At 41.8% G+C, this 24,244-nt stretch overlaps 1 protein-coding gene across 8 annotated transcripts in view; it reads right to left on the bottom strand.

Moving 5' to 3' along the window:
- The window catches only part of PIWIL2 (piwi like RNA-mediated gene silencing 2), a 318,267-nt gene that overhangs the window by 94,605 nt on the left and 199,418 nt on the right, over positions 1 to 24,244 (bottom strand). For all 8 annotated transcript variants that reach the window (XM_033950153.1, XM_033950155.1, XM_033950154.1 and 5 more), the window contains 6 exons: positions 17,338 to 17,526; positions 16,659 to 16,743; positions 16,463 to 16,552; positions 12,048 to 12,188; positions 3,350 to 3,463; positions 3,072 to 3,260 (listed from right to left, as the gene is read on the bottom strand). In XM_033950153.1, coding sequence (XP_033806044.1) covers positions 3,072 to 3,260; positions 3,350 to 3,463; positions 12,048 to 12,188; positions 16,463 to 16,552; positions 16,659 to 16,743; positions 17,338 to 17,526 — 808 coding nt within the window. The remainder of the gene's footprint in view (positions 1 to 3,071; positions 3,261 to 3,349; positions 3,464 to 12,047; positions 12,189 to 16,462; positions 16,553 to 16,658; positions 16,744 to 17,337; positions 17,527 to 24,244) is intronic.

Below are 24,244 nucleotides of genomic sequence, written 5' to 3'. Positions count from 1 at the left end.
CCTAAGGCAGCCTGTGCTATGGAAGGATGAATCTGATGATCCTTGGCTATCAAAAATGGATTTAGTTTACAACTTATAATAAGATAACCCAAACAACTGATACAATGGAAGATTAGGTTTATACCGTCGATAATCTTCTTTCTGTTATGTCCCTTCCGGATTCCATATGCTAGGTGACATACCAAAGCAATGGTAACATCTAGGGAGGGACAGAAGAGCCTGCCCTCAACACCGAGGTCCTAAAAGTGGCAGCAGAATGAGCCATCACATTTACTCGGCAAAATCGAGTAACAGTATGGAGAGAGGACCCAGTAGCAGCACTGTAAAGTAGTCAAACTGTAAAGTTCATCAGGATGACTTGCGTGAGACACTGCCCATGACGCAGCCACATTATCATACCAGTGGATGTTAAGCGAAATCAGCGGCTGCTTGCCATGGGCAATGGAAGTTGCAGAAATGACCATTCGAGACCATCGAGTGATCGAATCTTTGGTTCCTGACCAACCCCGGCGAGGCACAGCAGTCAGAACAAACAGGCGATCAGAAAGCCGGGAAGAATTAGTCCTTTCCAAACAGTGGAAATCTCTTAAAACTTATCTTTTTAAAAAAATTTTTAATACATAAATAATAAAATACAAATTCGCCTATTTTTTTTAATTTTTCGTTTCAAGTATTTTAATACCTCCCTGATGTTCTTTCCTTAAATGTATTTCTTTTTTTTACGATATGTAACTTTAACCTCCCTTTCCTCCCAATTGATGTTGGTCCTGTCTAAAATCTATCGTTTTTATTGTATGTTATTATTATTATTTTAATGAACTGTATGTTTTTATTATCTTATCTGATTGTATTTTAATGTACATCGCTTTGTATAACGATATAGCGATCCATCAAATATTTAATAAACCTTGAAACCTTGAAACCTTGGAGCAAGACTCTCCTGATAGCCAACTTGCGCAAGATCCGATCCTTTTGCTCCAAGCCTGCGGAAGGAAATGTAGAGAAATTAACTTCCTGTTTGACATGGAAGGCAGAAACTACCTTCGGTAGAAAGGAAGGAAGGTACAGTACAGAGAAAACTCCAGCATTCAGAATATGTAAGGATTCTTTGCACGAAACAGCCTGAAGCTCCGATATACACCGTGCCGAGACAATGGCAACCAGAAAGACAGTCTTGACTGTCAGATCCAGAAGAGAAGCATCCTTAAGTGGTTCAAATGGGGCATCTCCAAGGCCCTGCAGAACGATGCTAATATTCCACAAAGGGAAATGAAGACGCAAAGGAGGTCACAAATGAATTTCCCCTCTCAGAAACCTGGACACAGCTGGAGGAAGAGTAATCGAACTAGCGCCTCTGCGTGCTCTAAAATATGAAAGGCCTGCAACTTGAACTTTAAGGGTGTGTGAAACTGCACTGAGGAAAGCTCTTCGCCTGTGTTCTTAGAATCTTAGTACAATTGTTTTTATCTATTTGGTTCTTCAATATCTATGTACTGAACCCGATTTCAGCAAACAATAACAAACTATTATTAATATTGACAGGGGTTGCCATGCAACAAATAACTCAAAATTGGAAGGATTATACCAAATTAAATTATACATTTTGGTGGAATTCAGTTTGTCATATATACAAAATGGAAAAAACAATAGCATTACAACAGGGATATATTCATAATTTTAAGAAAATTTGGGAACCATTGACTCGTTATTCCAATGATCAGATTTCATAGCACATTAGTAATAGTTATATTAGATTGGGGAGGGGAATGTATATTATGTGGAATTAAGAAATGAAAAAAGGGGAGGGTTATATTTTATGTGATAAGATGAATTATTTGTAATCACAATTTTCATGTATAAATTTAAGATAATATGTACAATTCAAATATTGTAAGAATGCAAAAATTTATAAATAAAAATTTAAAAAAAAAAAAATCTATGTACTGAACATCTTGGACCCCTCAGGAAGAAGTTAATTTGAAACACAGTACGTCCAGTACGTTCTACAACAACCAGTACTTTGATACAATTTTAGTGATGTTATCATCAATGTTTTTTATAACTTTTAATGAAAAAATTCCTGCACCTCGTACATTCTCTGTAGTTTTGTTCTGGCTTTTAAATATATTAAGGCATTTCTGACATGCCTCTCTCAAACCTTTGGGCCCTAGGCATGTGTAATTTACTTATATTTTTATTTCTGCCTGTACTATCAAGAAGTTGTGGTATTGTAGCCGATGACAGAAAAAAAACAAAAACCCCTCACTAACACAGCATAACAACCCCAGAAGAGGGAGTAACATGGTCAGCATAATGGAGACCCAAATTCAAAACCTGTTTGTTATCATACAGGTTCAAGTCCCTTTATTTTCTGTGCACCAATAACCTCTGCATTTCATAAAGGGAATCACAGGATCTTCATGTGTTTTACCGACTAATTCCCTAATTTAGGATGTCATATAAAAACTAGAACAACTACCGTGTTTCCTCGAAAATAAGACAGGGTCTTATATTAATTTGTGCTCCAAAAAATGCACTAGGACTTATTTTCGGGGAATGTCTTATTGTTGGTATACCTATCGTTCCCATCCCTTTGTGCACCTGAACACCACCGACCCACCCACTGTGTTATACCTATCCCTCCCTCCCATTCCTTTGTGCACCAGAACACCACAGACTGCCTTACATATCTCTGAAGCCTCAAAACTGGTGGCAGCACTCTAAACTGACTGCTTTGAGGCCTTCCCCACCGGGGCCTTCCCTCTGCCGCATCACTGATGACATTCAGTGATGTGGCAGAGGGAAGGCCCCAGTGGGGAAGGCCTCGAAGCAGCCCGTTCAGAGTGCTGCCACCAGTTTTCAGGCTTCGGAGGTATGTAAGGCAGTCTGTGGTGTTCTGGTGCACAAAGGGATGGGAGGGAGGGATCTTAACTAGGGCTTATTTTTGGGGTAGGGCTTATATTAGGACCTACCCTGAAAATCATGCTAGGGCTTATTTTCAGGGTAGGGCTTATTTTCAGGGAAACAGGGTACATTATTTTGTGTCACTGATAGGCTGAGATACATTATACCTCTGAGCCTAGTGCTGCTTTGATGTTCCTTGCATAGGTCTCTGTACGATCATCCTTCAGTTCCACCCAGGCTGGCTGGTCCACCTTCATACCAATTGGACCTGCAACTTTTTCCAACATGTTTACCAGCTCTTGGGCCTGGTTCGCACAGCGTTTTGTATAAAACAGGGCCCAAAAGTTCAAGGGAATCTGGGGAAACAAAGCAGAAAAAGGTTGAATGATCACTTAGTTCCACATCATACACCACAGAGCCTCTCACAATCCTAGCAGTTACGTACAGTACAGAGGGCAGCTTCCCGGATCACCTCCCTTGTCCAGTTCAGTTCTTCTGAAGTGGGGAAAGAGTTATTTCGAAGGTTGATTTTCTCCAAGGGAAGAATTCGTCCATTTGTCTAATGGCAAAATACAGAGGAAAAAGGAAAGAGGTGTTTAGGAACTGATATTTCTTAATGGCCACTTAATGGCAAAAATATTTTTGCAAGGAACAAGAAAAGAGCACAAAGAGGGAAATTCTGTAGGATTGCACATGCCGGTGTCTAATTTACCGATAATTGTTTTAATTGGCTATAAGTGGCATGATAATTGATTGTACTATTAAAAGCCTATTAAAAAAAAACCAAACCAAAACCTAGATGCTGCTAAGCGCCTCCCGAGAACGATGGTTAACACCCGGGTTCCTAGCTTCACTTAGTGATGTTGCATACCTAAGTAGGTGTGTTTAGGGGCAGAGTTAGCCTTAAGTGTCATTAAGCACAACTAGGCACAATTCTACAAAGAACCTAGCCTTTAAAAACCTGGCCTACATTACCAGCGCCTAAGTTCATTATTAGGCACTAGTAGACGTGGATTCTCTAAATGGCACCTGAACATGATTGACACATGGCTGATGCAAATTTTCTAGGTGCTACTTATAAAATCACCCCCAAAGGGCCTTCAAGATCCAGATAATCAACCATACATTTAGTATGTGAACTGCTACATGCCATGTTTCCGTGTACCCGTCTGTATCAGGGGTCTATAATAGATTTAAAATAAGAACTCATTCAATAGAAAGATAAATATTTTGCAATCAGATATCTTTTACATAAACATTCAGTTTATTAAGTATACATCACCAGGATCAATACATTATAAAACATACACATTTTGCTATGTATTTGGGTCCACACTCTACTCATCTGAAGCCTGGGCTATTGTAATTCTCTTCTTTCTGGATGGGTGAAAGACTGCAACTGGCACAGAATATGGCAGCGCGCCTAGTCACCAGCTCCAAAAAAATGCATTCATGTCACTCCTTCTTGTGCATCAAACATTGGTTACTTATGAGTTATAGAATCATCTTTAAGATACTTTCTCTGGTTCACAAAATTTATCATGTCCATAATCCTCCTTATTTGTCTTGCTTTTCGGTCACATATCTCCAATGAGGGCTCTCTGTTCCTCTCAATTTTCCTGCTGATAATAATAATAATAACAACAACAACAACTTTATTCTTCTATACCGCCACAGTTGAATGACTTTTAGGCGGTTCACATCGAAGAAGGCTGGACAATCAGTGAATTACAGAATGCAAGAAGTGAGGGTACAACTTATTACATAAGAAATAGATAAAAGGAAAATATGAATCTTAAGTATGTAGTATAGATCTCATGTATGCAATCCAAGGAATAAAATTGGACAATCTGCAAATTTTAGGATAGAGCTCGACAATAAGGCGAATTACAGAATAAAACTGGACAGTTCGTGAATTACAGGATGCAAGTAGTGAGGGTACAACCTATTTACAAGAAGTAGTTGAAAGGAAAAATGAATCTTAAGTATGTAATTTAGGTCTCATGGGTGCAACTCAAGGAATAATGCTGGACAGTCTGCGAGTTGCAACAATACAGAAAGTGAGGTGATGGAAGTGATGGTGGTGTGTCTTCAAAATACAAATGAGAGGGGATGGAACAGCGTACATCAACCAAGGATATATTCACACAATCAAATCTCAATGATGAAAGATTCTTCCACGTCGGATGGTTTGAATAACATGAAGAAAGACCTGGCGAAGCTTGAAGAATGGTCTGAAATTTGGAAGCTAAAATTTAATGCTAAGAAATGCAAGGTCATGCATTTAGGCTGCAAAAACCCGAGGGAACAGTACAGTTTAGGGGGTGAAGAATTTATGTGCACAACAGAAGAGCGGTACTTGGGCATGATTGTATGTAATGATCTTAAGGTGGCCAAACAGGTTGAAAAGTTGATGACGAAAACTAGAAGGATGCTAGGTTGCATAGGGAGAGGTATGGCCAGTAGGAAAAGGAGGTATTGATGCCCCTGTATAAGACTTTGGGAAGTCCTCATTTAGAATATTGTGTACAATTCTGGAGGCTGCACCTTCAAAAAGATATAAAAAGGATGGAGTCGGTCCAGAGAAAGTCTACTAAAATGGTATGTGGTCTTCATCATAAGGAATACAGGGACAGACTTAAAGATCTCAATCTGTATACTTTGTAGGAAAGGCGGGAGAGGGGAGATATGATAGAGACGTTTAAATACCTATGTAATGTAAATGTGCATGAGTCAAGTCTCTTTCATTTGAAAGGAAACTCTGCAATGAGTGGGTACAGGATGAAGTTAAGAGGTGATAGGCTTTGGAGTAATCTAAGGAAATATTTTTTTACAAAAAGGGTGGTAGATGCATGGAACAGTCTCCCGGAAGAGGTAGTGAAGACAGAGACTGTGTCTGAATTCAAAAAGGGCCTGGAATAGGCACGTGGGATCTCTTGGAGAGAGAAAGAGATAATGGTTACTATGGATGGGCAGACTGGATGGGCCATTTGGCCTTTATCTGCCATCATGTTTCTATGATGTAAAATGATTAGACCCGATATGGTCCGTGTTTCAGCCTGCCTCAGGGGTACATATAGAGGGGCATAATCAAAAAATATGTCTAAGTCCGTTTTGTGCCTAGTGCGCTAGTCGCCCAAAGTTGGCAGCGTCTAAAGTCCATTCTTGAAAAATACATCCAAATCTACATCCAGCCATTTGATCATCCAGACCACCAAGTCATCTCTTTATACCGCATTCTCATCCAAAAAATTGTCCAAGTTCCAAATGCCTAGAAAAAGACCTTTTAGATGTGGGAGGGGCCAGCAAACTGATGGACTGGCCACTCAGACATGACAACATAGTAGTGGGGCGCATTAAAGGGCAGTGCTATGAACTTCAAAAAAAAAGAGTGCCACATAAACATCTCACCACAACTCCCTTGCAGGTCATGGTGAGCTCCCCCAAAACATACTATACCCAACCCAATAGTCCTTATGGCTGCAGGTGGCATCTATATGGCAGTACAGTAGGGTTTGTGAGGGCTTAAATTAAAGAAACTACAAAGGGAGAAAGTGTTAGAAATGTACCGAACAATAATGAAGCAAATATAATAAGTGATGGAGAATTCATCAAAACAAGTAATGTGTTATATAAAGAGAAGTATACTGTATACAGAGAATACATAATAATTTGTATGGAGACAAGGACTCCAGAACGAGTAATGTGTGACTGATAAAGAGCAGGAGAGCACAACTCCGGCCCTCGAGGGCTGAATCTAGTCGGGTTTTCAGGATTTCCCCAGTGAATTTGCATTAGATCTATTTGCCTGCACTGCTTCCATTGTATGCATATTGATCTCATGCATATTCATATAAGAAATCCTGAAAACTTGGCCTGGTGAGGGCTGAAGTTGTGCACCCCTGATATAGAGTATTGAAAAAAAAGAATGAAAGTAAAAGAATGAAGATTCCAGGACAAATAGTGTGTGTAGTATATTATAAAAGGGAGGGTTTAAAAAAAAGGAGGTAATCATTAGGGGGGAAGCAGTGACGTACCTAGGGTATGTGGCACCCAGGGCCCATCATTTTTTGACACCCCCCCCAAGTAAAAAAATATTTTTTGTAATGACCATGAAACGGAATAAATGGTCAGAATAGAAACAGGCAGTGAAAATTTTCTTATATTCCAAACATAACATAACATAAATTATGTCTGAATTGTCATGACATCAGAAGTACATATGGAGTAGTTGCAGGTGATGCTTGGGACAGTTCTGATTGTGTTAGTTCGGTTTTATGTGTTTTTTGAATAGAAGGGTTTTTATTTCTTTTTGAAGGTTTTGTAGTCTGTGGTCGAGGTCAATAGGTTGTAGAGTTGGGGGTCGGGTGTTGCAGCTCGAATGGCTAGGAGGTTGTCGAACATTTTGACGTTTTTGGTTGGAGGGTGTGTGAATGGTGCGTGAGTTCTCCTATGTCTGTTTGAGGTGGATTGAATTATTTAGCCGAAGAAATTAGTTACCCCCTCATCCCACACACATTAATTCTCTTCCATTTTTGTTCCCATTATAAAAAACACTGATAAGTTCCCAGAAAAAAAATACATTAAAATAAGAAGTGAAAACAAAGGCCCCTACAGATGAGAACATAACATAAGAATAGCCTAACTGGGTCAGACCAATGGTCCATCATGCCCAGTAGCCCATTCTCATGGTAGCCAATCCAGGACACTAATACCTGGTCAAAACCCAAAGAGTAGCAACATTCCATGCTACCGATCCAGGGCAAGCAGACACTTCCCCCATGTCTTAATAACAGATTATGGACTTTTCCTCCAGGAATTTGTCCAAATCTTTCTTAAAACCAGTTACACTATCTGCTTTTACCATAACTTCTGGCCACTTCATTTTTAAGTTTAGATCTTTCCTTTCAAACAGAGACCTTGCTAGATGTCAAATACAGCACAAGGTAACTTCACATGGACTTAGCTGTGCAGGAAATGTGAATCTCCTCATACATCCACCATATAGTGCAAAAATGTGCAAAGGTCTGTTTTTTTCTTTCGATCACTACATAGCCTAATGCCACACAAGCAGCGCTGTTACAAACATATTCTGTAGGTCAATGCTAAGGATAACAAAGTTTCCTTCCTTGGACCAGAAGGAGATACTGATAAACCACTGGAAGAGATCCCAAAACAACACCCAAAGACCCACTCAGTGTGTGAACCAGTTGAGTGGAGTGGACTAACTGGGGGTGGAAATGGGCCCGGAGTTTGCTCAGCAGAATTTCCCAGACCACCTCTTCCTCTCAACACATTGACACGCTGCCACCACCACCACTAGGAACTGGGTAGGCCAGCTATGCTATAAACTTTATAAAACACATTATTATATTTTCTTATAAAGCACATATTTTAACTGAACTCTCTGACATCCTCAGCCTTTCCATTCACAAAAATAGAAGGAAGAAAAGTTCCCATTTCCTGCTGTCTCATGTCCCCGGCCTATACAATATTTTTTTTCTGCAGACCCTTCAAAAGTCTGACCAAATGCTCGTTTCACTTGCATTATAAAGTACCGAGGATGCCATCTCTCCCCAATCCCAGGTCCTAAAGTCTAAGACAGTAGCGCAAACTAATGCTGCCAGATTCAGGAAAAAAATTTTGATTCGATTCAGCCTATTGAATTGGTTTTTCAATTCGATTTTCATGCCCAGTTGGGTGATTTTTTTCAAAAATCCTGGTGGGTTTTATAGCTTTTTCACCCCCCTTTGGCTTCTCCTAACCACACTGGCGCTGTGGTGTAAATAAAATAAAGAAACAAAAAAGACTTTTCCTCTCTCTGTTAAATCCTAGCTCACGTTTGCAGTCCAACACCAGCTCTGGCAGGATACACATTTCAAATCTGACATATTGTAATCACAAAACAGAAAATAAAATTAATTTTTCTACCTTTTGTTGTCTGGTTATATTTCAAATCTTGTTGGTCCAAGGCTCTGGTTTTCTTCTGATAACTTGCTTGCCAGGGTCTCCTTCTTTCTTCTTTCTGCATGCTAACCATTCATCTGCCAACTCTGTCCTCCCTTTCCATTTCCCTTCCCTCCCCAGGAAGTCTGGTATCTTTCCTTTTTTTCATCTCCCTCCATAGATCCACCTTTTCTTAACTACCCTTTCATCCGGCATCTCTCCCTCCTTCCCCACCACCCCAGAGTTCACCATCTCTCCCTTTCTTTTCCCAATTACCCTCCTATCCAGTATCTCTATCCCTCCTCCACACCATCCCTTGTGTCCAATTTCTCTCCCTTTCTGTTCCTTCCCTCCCTAAATCCCATGGTCCATCATCTCTCTCCCTCTCCTCTATTTTCAGACCCATTATTTCTTCCCCCCCCAAAGTTTGGCATATGCACATCTCTTTGAACACCCCCTTCCCTCCGTGTACTTCTAAACCAGGGTCCCCCCCAAAGGCCTGTCCCCCCTTAAAGGTCTGCCTGTCCCCCCTTGAAGGCCTGCACCCCCCTTGAAGGCCTGTCCCACCCCCTTGTAGGCCTGTCCCCCCCCCTTGAAGGCCTGCACCCCCCCTTGAAGGTCTGCACCCCCCGAAGGCCTGCACCCCCCCGAAGGCCTGTCCCACCCCCTTGTAGGCCTGTCCCACCCCCTTGTAGTCCTGTCCCCCCCTTGAAGGCCTGTCCCTCCCCTTGTAGGCCTGTCCCCCCCTTGTAGGCCTGCCTGCCTGTCTCCCCCTTGAAGGCCTGCACCCCCTTGAAGGTCTGCACCCCCCTTGTAGGCCTGTCCCCCCCTTGAAGGCCTGCCTGCCTGTCCCCCCCTTGAAGGCCTGTCCTCCCCTTGAAGGCCTGTCCCACCCCTTTGTAGGCCTGTCCCACCCCCTTGTAGGCCTGTCCCCCCCTTGAAGGCCTGTCCCCCCCCTTGTAGGCCTGTCCCCCCCCTTTAAGGCTTGCACCCCCTTGAAGGTCTGCACCCCTCCCCGAAGGCCTGCACCCCTCCCCGAAGGCCTGTCCCCCCCTTGAAGGCCTGCCCCCCCCTTGAAGGTCTGCACACCCCCCCGAAGGCCTGTCCCCCCCCTTGAAGGCCTGTCCCCCCCCTTGAAGGTCTGCCTGCCTGCCTGTCACCCCCCTCCCCCTTGAAAGCCTGCCTGCCTGCCCACCCGCCCCACCATGAAGGCCTGATGCCCCGACCCACCCCGAAGGACCACTCGCCTCCCTGGCCTCCCCACACCACCTATGAAGCAGCCCGCAGCAGGATCGCGATGTCAGCGATCCCTGCGCTGCTTCGGCGCTGCTTCCTGCGCCGCGGTCCCGCCCCTCCTCTGACATCAGAGGAGGGGCGGGACCGCGGCGCAAGTAGCAGCGCCCAAGCAGCTCAGGGATCGCTGACATCGCAATCCTGCTGCGGGCTGCTTCATAGGTGGTGTGGGGAGGCCAGGGGGGCGAGCGGTCCTTCGGCGGTGGGGGGGACTTAACGGCAAGGCCGGGAGCACCCCCTCAGGGCTGGCACCTGGGGCGGACCGCCCCTCCCGCTCCCCCCCTTGGTACGCTACTGGGGGGAAGTCACATGGGCTATATTTAGAGTATGGGTAATTGTGATACAGATGAAAGAGTGGTTTATAAAGTAATATATTTTAGAAAAGTGTGGCGATTATGAATAACAAGGTCCTGAAATGTGTGTGCTACAATGAAAACATATAGTAATGAGTGCGGGTGCAAGAACTGAAAGATGCAGGAGTAAGGGCTCCAAAACAGCTAGTGTATACTATGCTGAATTGTGGTATCCCCCAGTTGATATGCACTGCTCCATTCCCACTCTCTTCTATTTTGTTTGCTTTTCATGGGGTTTTGTTTCCTTGATTTTTTGGGTGGTGTCTCTTCGCCAGATTCACTTTGCTTCCCTTTGGATCCATATTTTCAGTGTATGTGGTCCCTTTCTTTGGAATGCCCGTCCCCTCACTTTGCCTGGTTGAAAATTAATTTACAAATTTTAAGACTGGATTAAAAAGACTCACTTGCAGTCCCATGGTCATGCTCTGTAGGACTGTGGTTCTCAGCTCTGCATTTTTTTCCTTTCCTGTCCTGTTAGCAATGTGGTTCCTTTTTCCCTTTATATATATTTATTATTTTGTAAACCATTTCAGAAGTTATATTAAGAAGTAATACATCAAATTATATTAAACTTGAAACACTTATCCCCCCACACACACATCACAGCTTTTTATGTGGAACCCCACTATTATGCCTATTAAGGTGCCCTCCGATGCCTAATGATGTCTATCTAAAAAGGTGATGTGGTTAGGGGTGGGGAATAGGTATGGTAGAATTTGGCACTGCTAAGTGTCCAAGTTAGGTGCTGGTAAAATATCCCATTGCCTACCTCTATAACGCCTAGTGGTGTATCTAAGTCTGCTTAGGCGCCTCTAGGCGCGATTCTATAAGTGGCGCCTAGTAGTTTGACAACCGCACAGAGCTGGCGTCTACAATGTAGGCGCGCTTAAGCGCCTTTTGTAAAATCTGGCTCTTAGTGATCACTGTCATTGAAAGATATAAAAACAAAAAAAACTAAGATCAGAAAACTTTAAATCAAAGCCTATCTGGTTACACTATTTCTTTATACTGTAATAACTGTGTTTTTTAGGCCCACTTCTGCCCTAAAAACAAGTTACCTATCTATGCAGAGGACTTTAGTCAACTAGTCATACAATTAGGTGACATCATACTGATGGCACTGATCCAGAAGAGTCCTCAGCTGCGCTGGGCATGAAATTTTGGGCTCAGAGCACGGATCTGTGCATAAACTCATGAAGAGATTCACCCAAAGTGGTTTACAATACAATGAATAGTAATCTAGCATTTTATAAAGACAATTCTGTGCATAACTGTCCTTATAGAATATCATATTTTCAAGTATATAACCCGCACCCATGGATACCCCACAAAATAAAGCTAATTTTGTAGGTAAATTTGTATTAGCCCCGAATTTATTGCAATAAAATGAAAAACTGTTTATTACACCTACTGAAAAGCACTGATTTTGTAAATAATTTCAAATTTTCACTACTTCCTTCACCTTCCATATCTCCCTACACTTCCCCAGTGCTTCAGTGAACAAAGACATGACGCTCTCCTCTCGGTGCCTCTCTCCCTTCTATCCCTCACCCTGTAAATGTCCTGGTCCAGGTGCAGCCCCCAGCGTGACATTTCTTTCTTCGCTGCTTCATTCGTCTCAATGTTCTTCAGAAGCTGCCTCTGAGATATGTGATGTTGCTTTGGGCTCAGGTTAATCTGTTGTGTAAGATCCTAAAGGAAGAAAGAAAAAGGTGCGTAGTATATGGGCAACTAGGGACCCAGACCACAAAAATGCAGCCAGTCAGCTATGCGCCCTGGAGGCCAAGCTAAGTGATAAACCATTCTACACAACAAAGTTGGGAACCAGATTTTTATAGATGCTATTGACAACGATTCTTGTCACCTTGAACAGTGATCTGTGAAAGTGCAGTTTCTAACAATGTTCTACTTGCATTTGAGGAATAAGATCAGTTATGTAAAGAAATGCCCTCCATACACTCCGTATGTGGGTTATAAATGTTTTTGAAACTTCAGAGACTAATTGCTTTCCATGACACACACTTTTTTCCTTGATACATACATCAAAGAGCCTATGACAGGAGCTTATTGTTGTAGTGCTGTAAAATACACAATGTCTTTTCCTACATGAAGCAGGATGGAACAACTAGATCCAGTCCAAGTACCATTAAATGAACTGGGAAAAAATGTTAGGACCAACAGAGAAGAAAGTAGGGCTGCCACACCCCATCATAAAAGCTCATTCCCAGGCAGCTGGCTTTGGTGACTGAACTCAAGTTCTCAAAACAATACCTCTGTGCTGAAGGGCAAGACAATTTTTAAATAACTATCAGGTAACTAAGCACTTACCTGATAAAATTTTCCATTGAAAACTGCCCTACCCTGCTGCAGATGAAAGTACCTAAGCAGTTTTACAGGGGAGATATTTTTACCCAAGCCATACTGGGGAAAGAGCAGGGTTACAGGCAGGTAAGGTCAGAAAGCAAGTCTCATGTGTGATTCATGGTACAGAATGATGAACTCATGTTGCCACCCAGCCAGCCGTGGATTTCCAAAGGTTAATGGCTCCTCATGCAACCATTTTTAAACACAGCTAGGCCATGAATCTTGATTGCATCCTCTGGTAAATTCCAGAGCTAGTTGTGCCATTGATGGATAGAATGCTTTCTTAATAGTCTCATAGTTTGTTGGTTAATCCTGGTACTATTCAAAAAGATAAACACCATTCCTCATTAACTTGATTCCCCTCCCCACACATGATTTTTACAAAGTTGTTATCACATCTGCCCTCTTCTCATATCTTCACAATTTAGGACGCAGACCAAAAGCAAAGCCTTCAGTTAAAACAAGCCTTAATTACCCAAAAGCCTAAGCCTATAAACCTCCTCTCACTGTAGTTGCTCTATTACTCTTTTTCCCTTCAATGCCTGTCTCCACACTACATGCTAAAACAAAAAGCAGTGGCAGTTCATACAACAGTATAAGGATGACCCAGGAATTTTTTTTAATTAAAATCATATAAAAAAACATATAAACATCCAACTAAACTTCTCCTTAAAAAGCATATAAAAATATATCCAACTGGAACAGTACACAAAACTCTCTTTTGTGTACTGTTCCAGTTGGATATATTTTTATATGCTTTTTTAATATGCTTTTTAATCAGAAGTTGAGTTTCAAGTTTTATTATATTTGATATACCGCCAAAGGAGCCTAAGTGGTTTCCATACAAATTGTAGACAATATAAAATAGGGAATACGTACAGGGATTGTGTGGCGCAGTGGTTGGATCTACAGCCTCAGCACCCTGGGGTTGTGGGTTCAAACCCTGCACTGCTCCTTGTGACCCTGGGCAAGTCACTTAATCCTCCATAGCCCCAGGTACGTTAGATAGATTGTGAGCCCACCGGGACAGAGAGGGAAAATGCTTGAGTACCTGATTGTAAAAACCGCTTAGATAACCTTGATAGGCGGTATATAAAATCCTAATAAACTTGAATGGATAGACTTACTTGACACAAGAGGTAAAAACAATTAGCAGATACATCATAAAATTAAAGGAGAGGAGAAAGGAACAAACCAAGAGGGTAAGTGGCAGATGAGAAGAGTGGAGGAAAAGGAAGAGAAGAAAGATGAAAAGACAGGAAAGAGAAATGAGGAGAGAGAGAATTTTACAGAATGGAGTTCAGAAGAAAGTGTCGTAATCTAAGTATCAAAAGCGTCTTTGAAAAGTTTTGAGGCCCGATTTAAACTTTGGGAGACAACTTTCTTGTCTGAGGTTGATGGTAACAGAATTCCACAACGCATGGAGAGAGTAGAAAGAAGATATTGATGGGTGGATCTAAGTCAGCGGTCTCAAACACGCGGCCCGCGGGCTGCATGTGGCTCTCCAGGTTTTATTTGCGGCCCGCAGTCTGGAGGCATCATTCTCTTCCTTTTGGAGCAGCAGCTGGCTCGTTTGCTCAAAGCCGCGGGTTGGCGGCTACTTGCGCTATTCACTCCTGAATCAGAAGCCTCTCTGATGTCACAACATCAGAGAGGCTTCAGACGCAGGCACGGATCTCGCAAGGAGCCGCCACCCACGGCTTTGAACGAACGAGCCACCAGACACGCTGCTACTCCAGTGGTGTACCAAGGGGGGGGGGGCGGTCCACTGTTCTCTTCCCTGCAGGGCCGACCAACTCTGGTGGCCCGACATCAATTCTGACGTCGAGAGGACGTTCTGGCTAGCCAATCGCTGCCTGGCTGCCCGGAACGTCCTTTCCGACGTTAGAATTGACATCGGGCAGCGAGAGTTGGTCGGCCCCATGCAGAAGAGAAGCAGGGAGATGGCCTGTTCCCGATAGCGGCAGCAGCAGCAGCCTATTCTGCGGCGGCGGTGGCATGGGGGAGGACAGGAAGAAAGAAAGAAAGAAAGAAGGTGGGGTGGGGACAGGGAGCCAGAAAACAAAGCAAAAAATGGGGCACGGAATCAGAGAAAGACAGACAGAGAAAGAAAGAAAAAGTTGGGGGTGGGAATGAGGTCTGGAGGAGAGGAAGCATACAGGAGGCTGAAAGAAGGGAAGAAGTATTGGATGCACAGTCAGAAGAATAAAGTGCAACCAGAGACTGATGAAATTACCAAACAAAGGTAGGAAAATGATTTTATTTTCAATTTAGTGATTGAAATGTGCCAGTTTTGAGAAAGAAAATATATTAAACTTTAAATGTGAGTGCTGCAGGAAAAATAGAGTACTTGGAGGGCCGCAGAAAAAATAGTTAATGTCTTATTAAAGAAATGACAATTTTGCATGAGGTAAAACTCTTTATAGTTTATATATCTTTCCTTTTAACTGTTAAAGGAAAGTTTTATAAACTATAAAGAGTTTAACCTCATGCAAAATTGTCATTTCTTTAATAAGACATTAACTATTTTTTCTGCGGCCCTCCAAGTACCTACAAATCCAAAATGTGGCCCCGCAAAGGGTTTGAGTTTGAGACCACTGATCTAAGTGCTCTAGGCATGGTATATGGTATCAGGAGTCTGTCTATAAATGAAGGCGAGTGACTCAATTGTACCTTAGAATCAAGGAATATCTTGGAAGTGATTTGTTGTGTTACAGGAAGCCAATGAGCATCTTTTAAAAGGGGTGTCATGTGGTCATATTTTTTGGCTTTATAGATAATTTTAAACATTGTGTTCTGGATGATTTGGATCCTTTGGATCTCCTTTTGCTTAATGCTCTGGTAAAGTGAATTGCAGTAGTCTATATGTAAGATTACTAGGGAATGAATTAAGATGTTAAAAGATTTGGTGTCCAAAAGGGATGCTTTTTATATGATTTTTAATTAAACAATTTTCCTGGGACATCCTTATACTGTTGTATGGACTGTCACTTTTTTTGTTTTGGTTTATGGCAGTGTTCTTCAACCTTTTTACTCTTATGGACCGGCAGAAATAAAATAATTATTTTGTGGACCGGCATCAGTCTGCAGACTGGTGGTTGAAGAACACTGGGCTAAGTTGTGTTCCAGACCCTGCCCATCTTTACCCAATCTCCACCCCAGACCATGCCCCCATAGTCCTAACTGTAACACTATTTTTTCCATTCATTTTTCATATATACACACACAATATAATCTTATTAAGAACGCATCGATTGCACCGCGGACCAGCAGTTGAAGAACACAGTTTTGGGCCTGATGCATATGCCGACCCTGTGGACCAGCAGGAAATTTCTGTGGACCGGCACCGGTGGACCAATAGTTTATGGTTTGTGATGGACATACCCCTTTTCTTTGTGTTCCCACATTACATGCCTCAGACGAATCCTATTGCTGCTCCTCCATTTTCCACATTTTAATCTCTCTTTCCTTATTCTATGTGCTCCAACCTTGTCTATACAATTAAAACCTGGTTCTTTTACACCTGAATCACACACTGCCCTACTATGTACAAAAATAACCCTCCCTGTTCCACACACCGTGTTCCTTGCTCTCTGCCCTACCTTCATAGCTCTGAAGTCCTTCCTCATCTTTTCAGGAATCCCAGTCATGTAAGAGAGTTCTGGTAGGAGCAGTATTTCCCCCCTCACCACCTGAAAGAACAAAGTTGTCACAACTTTTCAACAGCAAAACCTGTCCACCTATGCCTTATTCTGCCTGAAATACAGTACATTCTGCCAGTATTGTGACATTTCTCACCTTCCCTTGCGAGAGCCGCTTCTCATTAGGTCTGTGAATCAGCAGTGGCTGATCTACCTCCTTCACTGTTATCCCATAGTTTTGCCTGGAAAGAAAAGGATGTGTAAGACTTATAAGCACATGTGTCAACTATTAACAAATCCAGATCATGTTATCAAGTATGAGGGGCAACCCACTGGGGGGATGCAGAGCCATATGCACAGACTCACTATGGGACTTCATTTGAATAAGTCAGTCAGAAGAGCTGAAAAGTGAGTCTATGTGTGAAAAATGTAAATTGCTCACTTGTAGGGCCAGTGTTGTCCTATACACACAGTGTTTTCCCGATGTGCACAAAATAGTAGAATCAATTGGTAAAGATGATTTAAAAAACAAAAATTAAAGAGGAGCTGTGTCCCCATGAGACTCTACTGCCTGTTTTATCTGAGTAAAAAGCTGGGTGTACCTTTCCAAGTAGAAAGCAATGGCTCTCTTATAAGCCAAAATTTTAAGGACATATTGGCCTTTGTTGGCATGGGACTTAAGGAAAATCTGAGCAAGGCAGTAGATGGCAGGGCCCCAAGTGCTCCAAATTACAGGGTTGCAAAGTCCTACCACAAAGTTTAAGTACAGAGAGATCAAGCAACTGCTCACAAAGAAAAGCAAGAGTAGCTAAGGATCTTTGCTTCCTTGAAAGTACCTGTAGTATTCAATAAAGCTAATTTCCTTCCCATCAGACAATGTGAATGTGTCCTTGGGGGTCTTGTTCCAGTCGATGTCATCGATGCGGTATGTACGATTATTGTAGCGAGTTATGACAATGTTACCGATTAGCTGCTTTGTGCACTCATCCTGAAAGTTTTCTCTGCTCTGCTGGTAGAGCACTTGCCTGGGAGTAAAGAAACAGAATAATTCCCCGTCACTTACAGAAACAAAGATGCCTTCCCACTCAGCTCTCAAGGACTCATCAAGCACAGCTGTTCATTTTACTGTCTGGATTTGGCTCTCACCAACCTAAATGTGTAGTTTATCTACTAGCTCCTTCCCATCTATATGTCCATCAGAGTGTTAACAACCATGTCCTCCACTCCCCCTGGCTGGTTTTGCTCAAAGAGCTACAATATACTGGTGACTTTATGAGGGCCAAGTTTCCTCCAGTGTGGTTTCTGCCCAGCAAGGATCTAGGAGTAGACGCGGCAGCAGTCAGCGCAGCATCCTGGAGTAAAACTTCCAGGACGAGCACCACCTGCACTTCTCCCTCCCCCTAAAGTGTCACAGTGTTTTCTCACGTCAGATTAAGGGCTCCTTTTACGAAGCTGCATTAGCAGTTTAACGCGTGTAATAGTGCGCGCTAATTTGCCGGCCGCGCTAGCCGCTACCGCCTCCTCTTGAGCAGGCGGTAGTTTTTCAGCTAGTGCGGGGGTTAGCACGCGCTAAAAAAGGTACGTGCGATAAAGCACATTTTCTTGGAGACCAAAAGCTCAAAATTTCTCAGAAAAGGGACTAATTACATTACATTACATTAGGGATTTCTATTCCGCCATTACCTTGCGGTTCAAGGCGGATTACAAAAGGTTAATTTAAAAGAAACAGAGTTACAATGATTAGCTAGAGAGGTAAGTTGTAGATCTTATAAACATTTAGCGGGTTGTTGAGGGTGAGGTGGTTTGTAAGAGAGTTAATAGGTGGTCATAGTGGAGATTCTTTTGTTATTATTAGTGCAGTAATGGGTAGATCAAATGTCAGTTTTAGAGTTACTAAGAGGTCGTGGAGTTATTGCTGCTTCAGGAATTTCTTGAAAAGTGTGGTTTTTATTTCTTTTCTGAACGTCCTATAGTCTGGGGAGGTCATCAGAAGGTTGGAGATCTGGTTGTCCAGCCTTGCGGCTTGAGTGGCTAGGAGGCCGTCGTGTAGTTTTGTTCTTTTTACTTCCTTGATTGGTGGGGGTATGAATGGGGAGTGCGTTTTTCTGTGTCTGGTAGTGGGTGCTTGGATGAGGCGATTGTTCAGGTATGATGGGCTGTCTCCGTGTAGGGTTTTAAATAATATGCAGTAGAATTTGAATTGGATTCTTTCTTGGATTGGAAGCCAATGTGAGTTGATGAAGGCTTCAGTGATGTGGTCATGTTTTTTCAATGAGTAGATGAGTCTCAAAGCTGTATTTTGGATTGTTTGGAGTTGTCTTATCGTAGTTGCAGGGCAAGGAAGGAAGAGGATGTTACAGTAGTCCAATATACCTAGTATTAGGGATTGTACTATAAGTTGGAATTGTGTTCTTTCAAAGAATTTTCGGACTTGTCTCAGATTTCTCATGACTGCGAATGATTTCTGAATTGTTTTATTTATTTGCGGTTGCATAGTGCAGCATCTGTCTATGGTCATGCCAAGTAGTTTTATGGTGGTTTGGATGGGATATTTGATTGCGTTTATATCTAGGTTGGTTGTGGTTTGGACCTTGTCATTTTCGAGGAGGATGAATTTGGTTTTGTCTTGGTTGAGTTTAAGTTTGTGATTTTTCATCCAGGTTGTGACTGTTTCAAGTGTTTGGTGAAGTTTGTCTGTCATGGTAGGTTTAGAATGATCGTATGGGATGAGGATGATGATGTCATCCGCATAACTATAGGTGGTTATGCCCAGATTGTCCAGATGCGTTCCTAGAGACGCAGTGTAGAGATTGAAGAGGGTAGGGGATAGTGGAGATCCTTGTGGTACGCCGCAGGGGTTTGACCAGGATTCTGACTTTTCTTTGTTTGATTTTACACTGTAGGTTCTGAGTTTTAGGAATCCTTCAAACCAAGAGTATACTTTATCTGAGATGCCTATTGCATCTAAGATCTGTAGAAGGATGTTGTGGTCCACTAAGTCGAATGCCGCAGTTAGGTCCAGTTGTATGAGAAGCATTTTTTTCCCTGTACTAAGTAGTTGTCTGACGGTATCCATAAGGGAGCCTAGTAGTGTCTCTGTACTGAAGTTTGTTCTGAAGCCTGATTGCATGGGGTGGAGTAGGTTGTGGTCATCTATGTAATCGGTGAGGAGTTTGGCTACTAGGCCTTCTATAATTTTGACATATAGCGGAATTGAGGCTATAGGTCTAAAGTTAGATGGGTGGTTTTGTGGTGCTTTTGGGTCTTTTTGGATTGGGGTGATGACGATTTCGCTGAGGTCAGCAGGGAATGTGCCTTCTGTGAGCGTGAATTGAATCCATTGTAGAGTTATGGTGCGGAATTTTACACTAGAGGTGGTAAGGAGATATGAGGGGCAATGGTTGAGGTCACAGGAGGCATGGCTGTATTTTTTTTGTAGAGTTTGTTGAATTCTGACCATTGTATGTTGGGGAATTGAGTCCAAATTCTGTCTGCTGCGGTTGCCTCTTTTCCTGTAGGGTGGATTGTGATTGGGTTTTGATGGGATGGGTTAAGGATGAGAGTGGCTCTGGTGTTGGTAATTTTGTTCTTGAAGTGTTCTGCTAAGAGGGTGGGTGATGGTGGAGGGGTGTTCGTGGTGGTAGTGTATGGTTTGGTGTCTGTTAATTCTTTCAGGATTTGGAATATTTTTTTGGAGTCTTGGGTTTCCGTGCCTATGAGATTAGTATAGTAGCTTTTCCTCTTATCCCTTAGTAGATTTTTGTATTGTTTGTTGATTTTTTTCCAGTCGGTTTTTGTTTGATCTTGGTTCTTTTTTCTCCATTTTCTTTCTAATCTTCTACACTGTCTTTTGAGTTGGAGTAATTCATTATCAAACCATTGGTCTGATTTCCTGCTGGTTCTGGTTTTGGTTTGTAGGGGGGCCAGATCATCAAGGATGTTGGTGGATACATTTTTCCAGTGGGAGATGAAGTTTTTTGGGTCGCAGTCTTGGATAGTTTCGTCTACATTTGACCAAAAAATGGTTGGGTTGATATGTTTGCGTGTGGTATATGTGGTTTTTTTTGATTGAGGTGTGTGTTTGGTCTTGGTCCAATTGATGTTGAAGTTGTATGTGTAGTGGTCTGACCATAGGGATGGGGACCATGTTCCGTTAGGAGTTTGGATTGCTGGATTGGATGGTTGGTGAGACATGAATGCAGCAATGTCCAGTTGATGACCTTTTTCATGGGTGGTTTGTGGGTTTAGGATCTGGAAGGATAAGGCATTGAGGAAGGATAGACAGTTATTTGCTGGTGTGGAGGTTGTGTCTTCTAGGTGTAGGTTTAGGTCTCCTAGGATGAGGTTATATTCTGCTGTTAATGAGTTTTGGTAGATGAAGTTTTCAAATTCAGGTCTCACTGTGGTCCAGTTTCCTGGTGTTATGTAGCAGAGTAAGCAGTTTAGTGAGTTTTTTAGTGTTGGGTTTGTGAGTTGACACGCTAGGAAATCCATTTGCGGAGTGGATGTTTTTTCAAGTATGTTTAGAGTTAGGGAGTTCTTGATTATTATTGCTAGTCCTCCTCCTCTTTTTTTTTCTCTGCAGGTTACTGTTATTTTGTATCCCGGCGGGCATACTTCTTTTATTCTAGGGTCTGTGTCTGAGGTTAACCAGGTTTCAGTGAGGAATAGGCAGTCAAGTTTTTCTGTTTTTATCCAATTTTTTATGTTTTCTGTTTTGGGTCCTAGTGCTCTGATGTTAACATAGGCACATGTAAGGGAGGTCGTGTCGGTTTGGGGAATGTAAGTTGTTTCCGGGTATATGAGTGTTAGAACAGTATAAAAGTATTTAGTAAGGGCCAGAAAGTGTACATTATAGGCTGTTTTGGGAGCCAGTTCATTACTGTTTTTAGTGGTGATGAAATGTCACTATATAGGGGCCCTTTTATTAAAACTTAGTACATAATGGAAAATGGCATAAGCTAAGTGCCACATGACTCATAAGTATAATAAAATAAAAGGTGTTGCTGTCTGTTAGTGCACCCTCAGATTTAGTAAAAGGGCCCTGTAATAAGGTGATATATTAAACCATCTACCTATATCTCTTTATTGGGACTTATTAACCACCTTTATTAAAAGATTCAGTCAAAGCAGTGTACAGTAGGTACAGCTTGACAGCACAACAGCAATAAAATAATCAACCGTAACTATAAATACAACCAATGAGATAAATCTGGAGATAGCAAACTGCATCTTAGAAATTGGACTAACATGATGCAATATACCCAATTAAACAACAGAGAACAGTCAAATAACAGAAATAAGATAAATGTCAACAGGTACAAATGATAAAAACAAGCAGCATGGAAGAACATTCATTTAAAACAGATATGATATTCACGATGTCAGCATAACAGAAATGAAAACACCTTAATAGGCACATAGTAGATCAAACCCAAGTCATCTGATACCGAGTGCTATTTAACCCACCAGGAACAGCTTCTGGACAGTTAAATAGCACCAAGCTTGGTAATCGCTAATATTCAGCACGTGACTTAGGGCTCATTTTACAAAGTTGTGGTAGCAGCTGCTGCAGTAATCGCTCTGACGCCCATAGAAATTTAATGGGCACTGGAGCATTTGCCATGCGGCATCTGCTATCACAACTTTGTAAAAAAAAAAAAAAAAATTTTTAATGAGGGGGGAGGGTTAGATAGCTATATGTGAAATTTAAAGTGGTGGCTAGCTAATTTTAGCAGCCAAATCGGGCCACTTAAATAGCTGGTCTATCTTTGGTAGCTGTAAACTTAGTTGGCCAGCACTTATTATCTATGTAGCCAACTAAATTTATAGCAGCCAAAAATAGAACAGAAATTCAATGCCAATCACCGGAAATGGCTAGGAGTTAGTACGGCCCCAATATTGGCAGCAGTTAAGAAACTAACATGATAAAACTCCCAAAACTGTATGCCACTAGTAATGGTTGAATAAGGTATGAAGGAAAAGCCTCAGAGGACTTATGAAGCATATGCCTCAGTCTTAAAATTTTTTTTAAAAACAATCATTGACATAGCCCCCGCCCCCCCAAAACTTTCTTGTACATCATCTTTACAAATAAATATAAACTTTAAAGACATTTTTTGAAGGCAGATTTCACTTAACATAAGCAAAACACTTTGGTCCTCCACAGTACAAATGATGCATCTGAACAAGCATGCGATTAGTTCAATCAAATAACAGATGTGATGTGATGTGCATGACATCAGTACAGTACAATGAAGCATCTTAAAAGGAAGCCAATGGGGAAAGTGCAGTTGAGACACAGAGATGGACAAGCTGGGCAGGACAAAATCATTGGGATAAACAGATAACATGACTAAACTGAAGGCAAACTTTGTATAGAGCTGAATAAGCCCTAAAAGAAACTCCTAAAGGTCCACTGACAACATGGCTTAACTACAAAGTAGCACGAAAAATAAGCAGATGCGAGGCATTACTCAAAAGTTTAGGCAAGGTTAGACAGCATGCCCTCAACATTGCACTAAGGGCTCCTTTTACTAAGGTGCGCTAGCGTTTTTAGAGCGCGCTAAACGAAAAATACTAACGCAAGCTCTATGGAAGCGTTAGTGTTTAGCACGTGCGGTATTGTAGCGCGCGCTAAATCCACTAGCACACCTTAGTAAAAGGAGCCCTAAGTCTTACAGGATATCTAGAGGCTGCTTTACCCCCCTGTATGGTCCCTAAAACAAGAGGGGAAAAAAGGGACTGCGAGACTGTCAAAATTCATCACTTTTAAGTAGTACAAGAGGACCCTATAACATATGGTTCATTGGTTTATAAGCAGTGTGTCTCCGGTACACTAAGCGGAGCAAATATTTTTTGAGGCACACTAAACGAAGCAAATGTTTTTCTTGGCATATTATAATTGAAATTATAAAGTTGCAAAACCAACAAAAAATTAATTTGAGATTAAATTTGAGAGTTATTTATTTAAAGTTCTTTAAGCTATGTATAGGTAATTATAACAATGGTGAAACTAAATAGAATAGATAGAATTGCTAATCAATATGATGGATGTGTTTGTTTTTGAGTGCAAATTAACTCAAAAAGCGGCTTTATAGTCAACCTGCAAGCATGCATTTCATCATCCACCTTCTGCAGTTGTTCTCTTTTTTTAAATTTAATTTCTGCCAGAGCTGACAATACAAATTTGTAAAGATAAGATCCAAACAGTAACAAAGCCTTGATTGCTTTGTTGCTCAAGTTAGGATAACTCCTGCATAAAAAATAAAGCTAAAATTACTTGCCGTTAGTTTTCAAGGACCAATCATGTCAAAAGATGATGCTTATCTGGGCAGTTGTATCCTTACGCATAGACACATAACATTAACAGATTCTTGAGTACACAACGTACATGTTGTATATACTTATGAAGGGAATTTTTAAAAAATAAAGTAAAATTCTGGAATCTCTTGTGGTCTTTCAAGCAACGTTGTTCCAAAATTTTGGAAATCAGCCCTAGTTTTCCCCAAGTTAAAAAACCAAACCCTGGACGCAAGTCGAAGTATCAAATATCGACCTATTGCTAACTTACCATTTATCACCAAACTAACAAAAAAAAATTTGTCTTTCGCCAGATCTCAGAATTCTATGAACAAACGAATACTCTTCACCCGAACCAAACTGAATTTCGCCCAAACTAGTCAACGGAACTGTCTCTGCTCGGTCTTACCACTTCCATCTACTATTTTCATGACCACAGAA

Source organism: Geotrypetes seraphini, chromosome 6 (assembly GCF_902459505.1).
Source record: "Geotrypetes seraphini chromosome 6, aGeoSer1.1, whole genome shotgun sequence".
In the NCBI taxonomy this organism is placed as follows: domain Eukaryota; kingdom Metazoa; phylum Chordata; class Amphibia; order Gymnophiona; family Dermophiidae; genus Geotrypetes; species Geotrypetes seraphini.
Note: the sequence above shows the minus strand (reverse complement) of the source record. Positions and strands in the feature narration are given on the sequence as shown.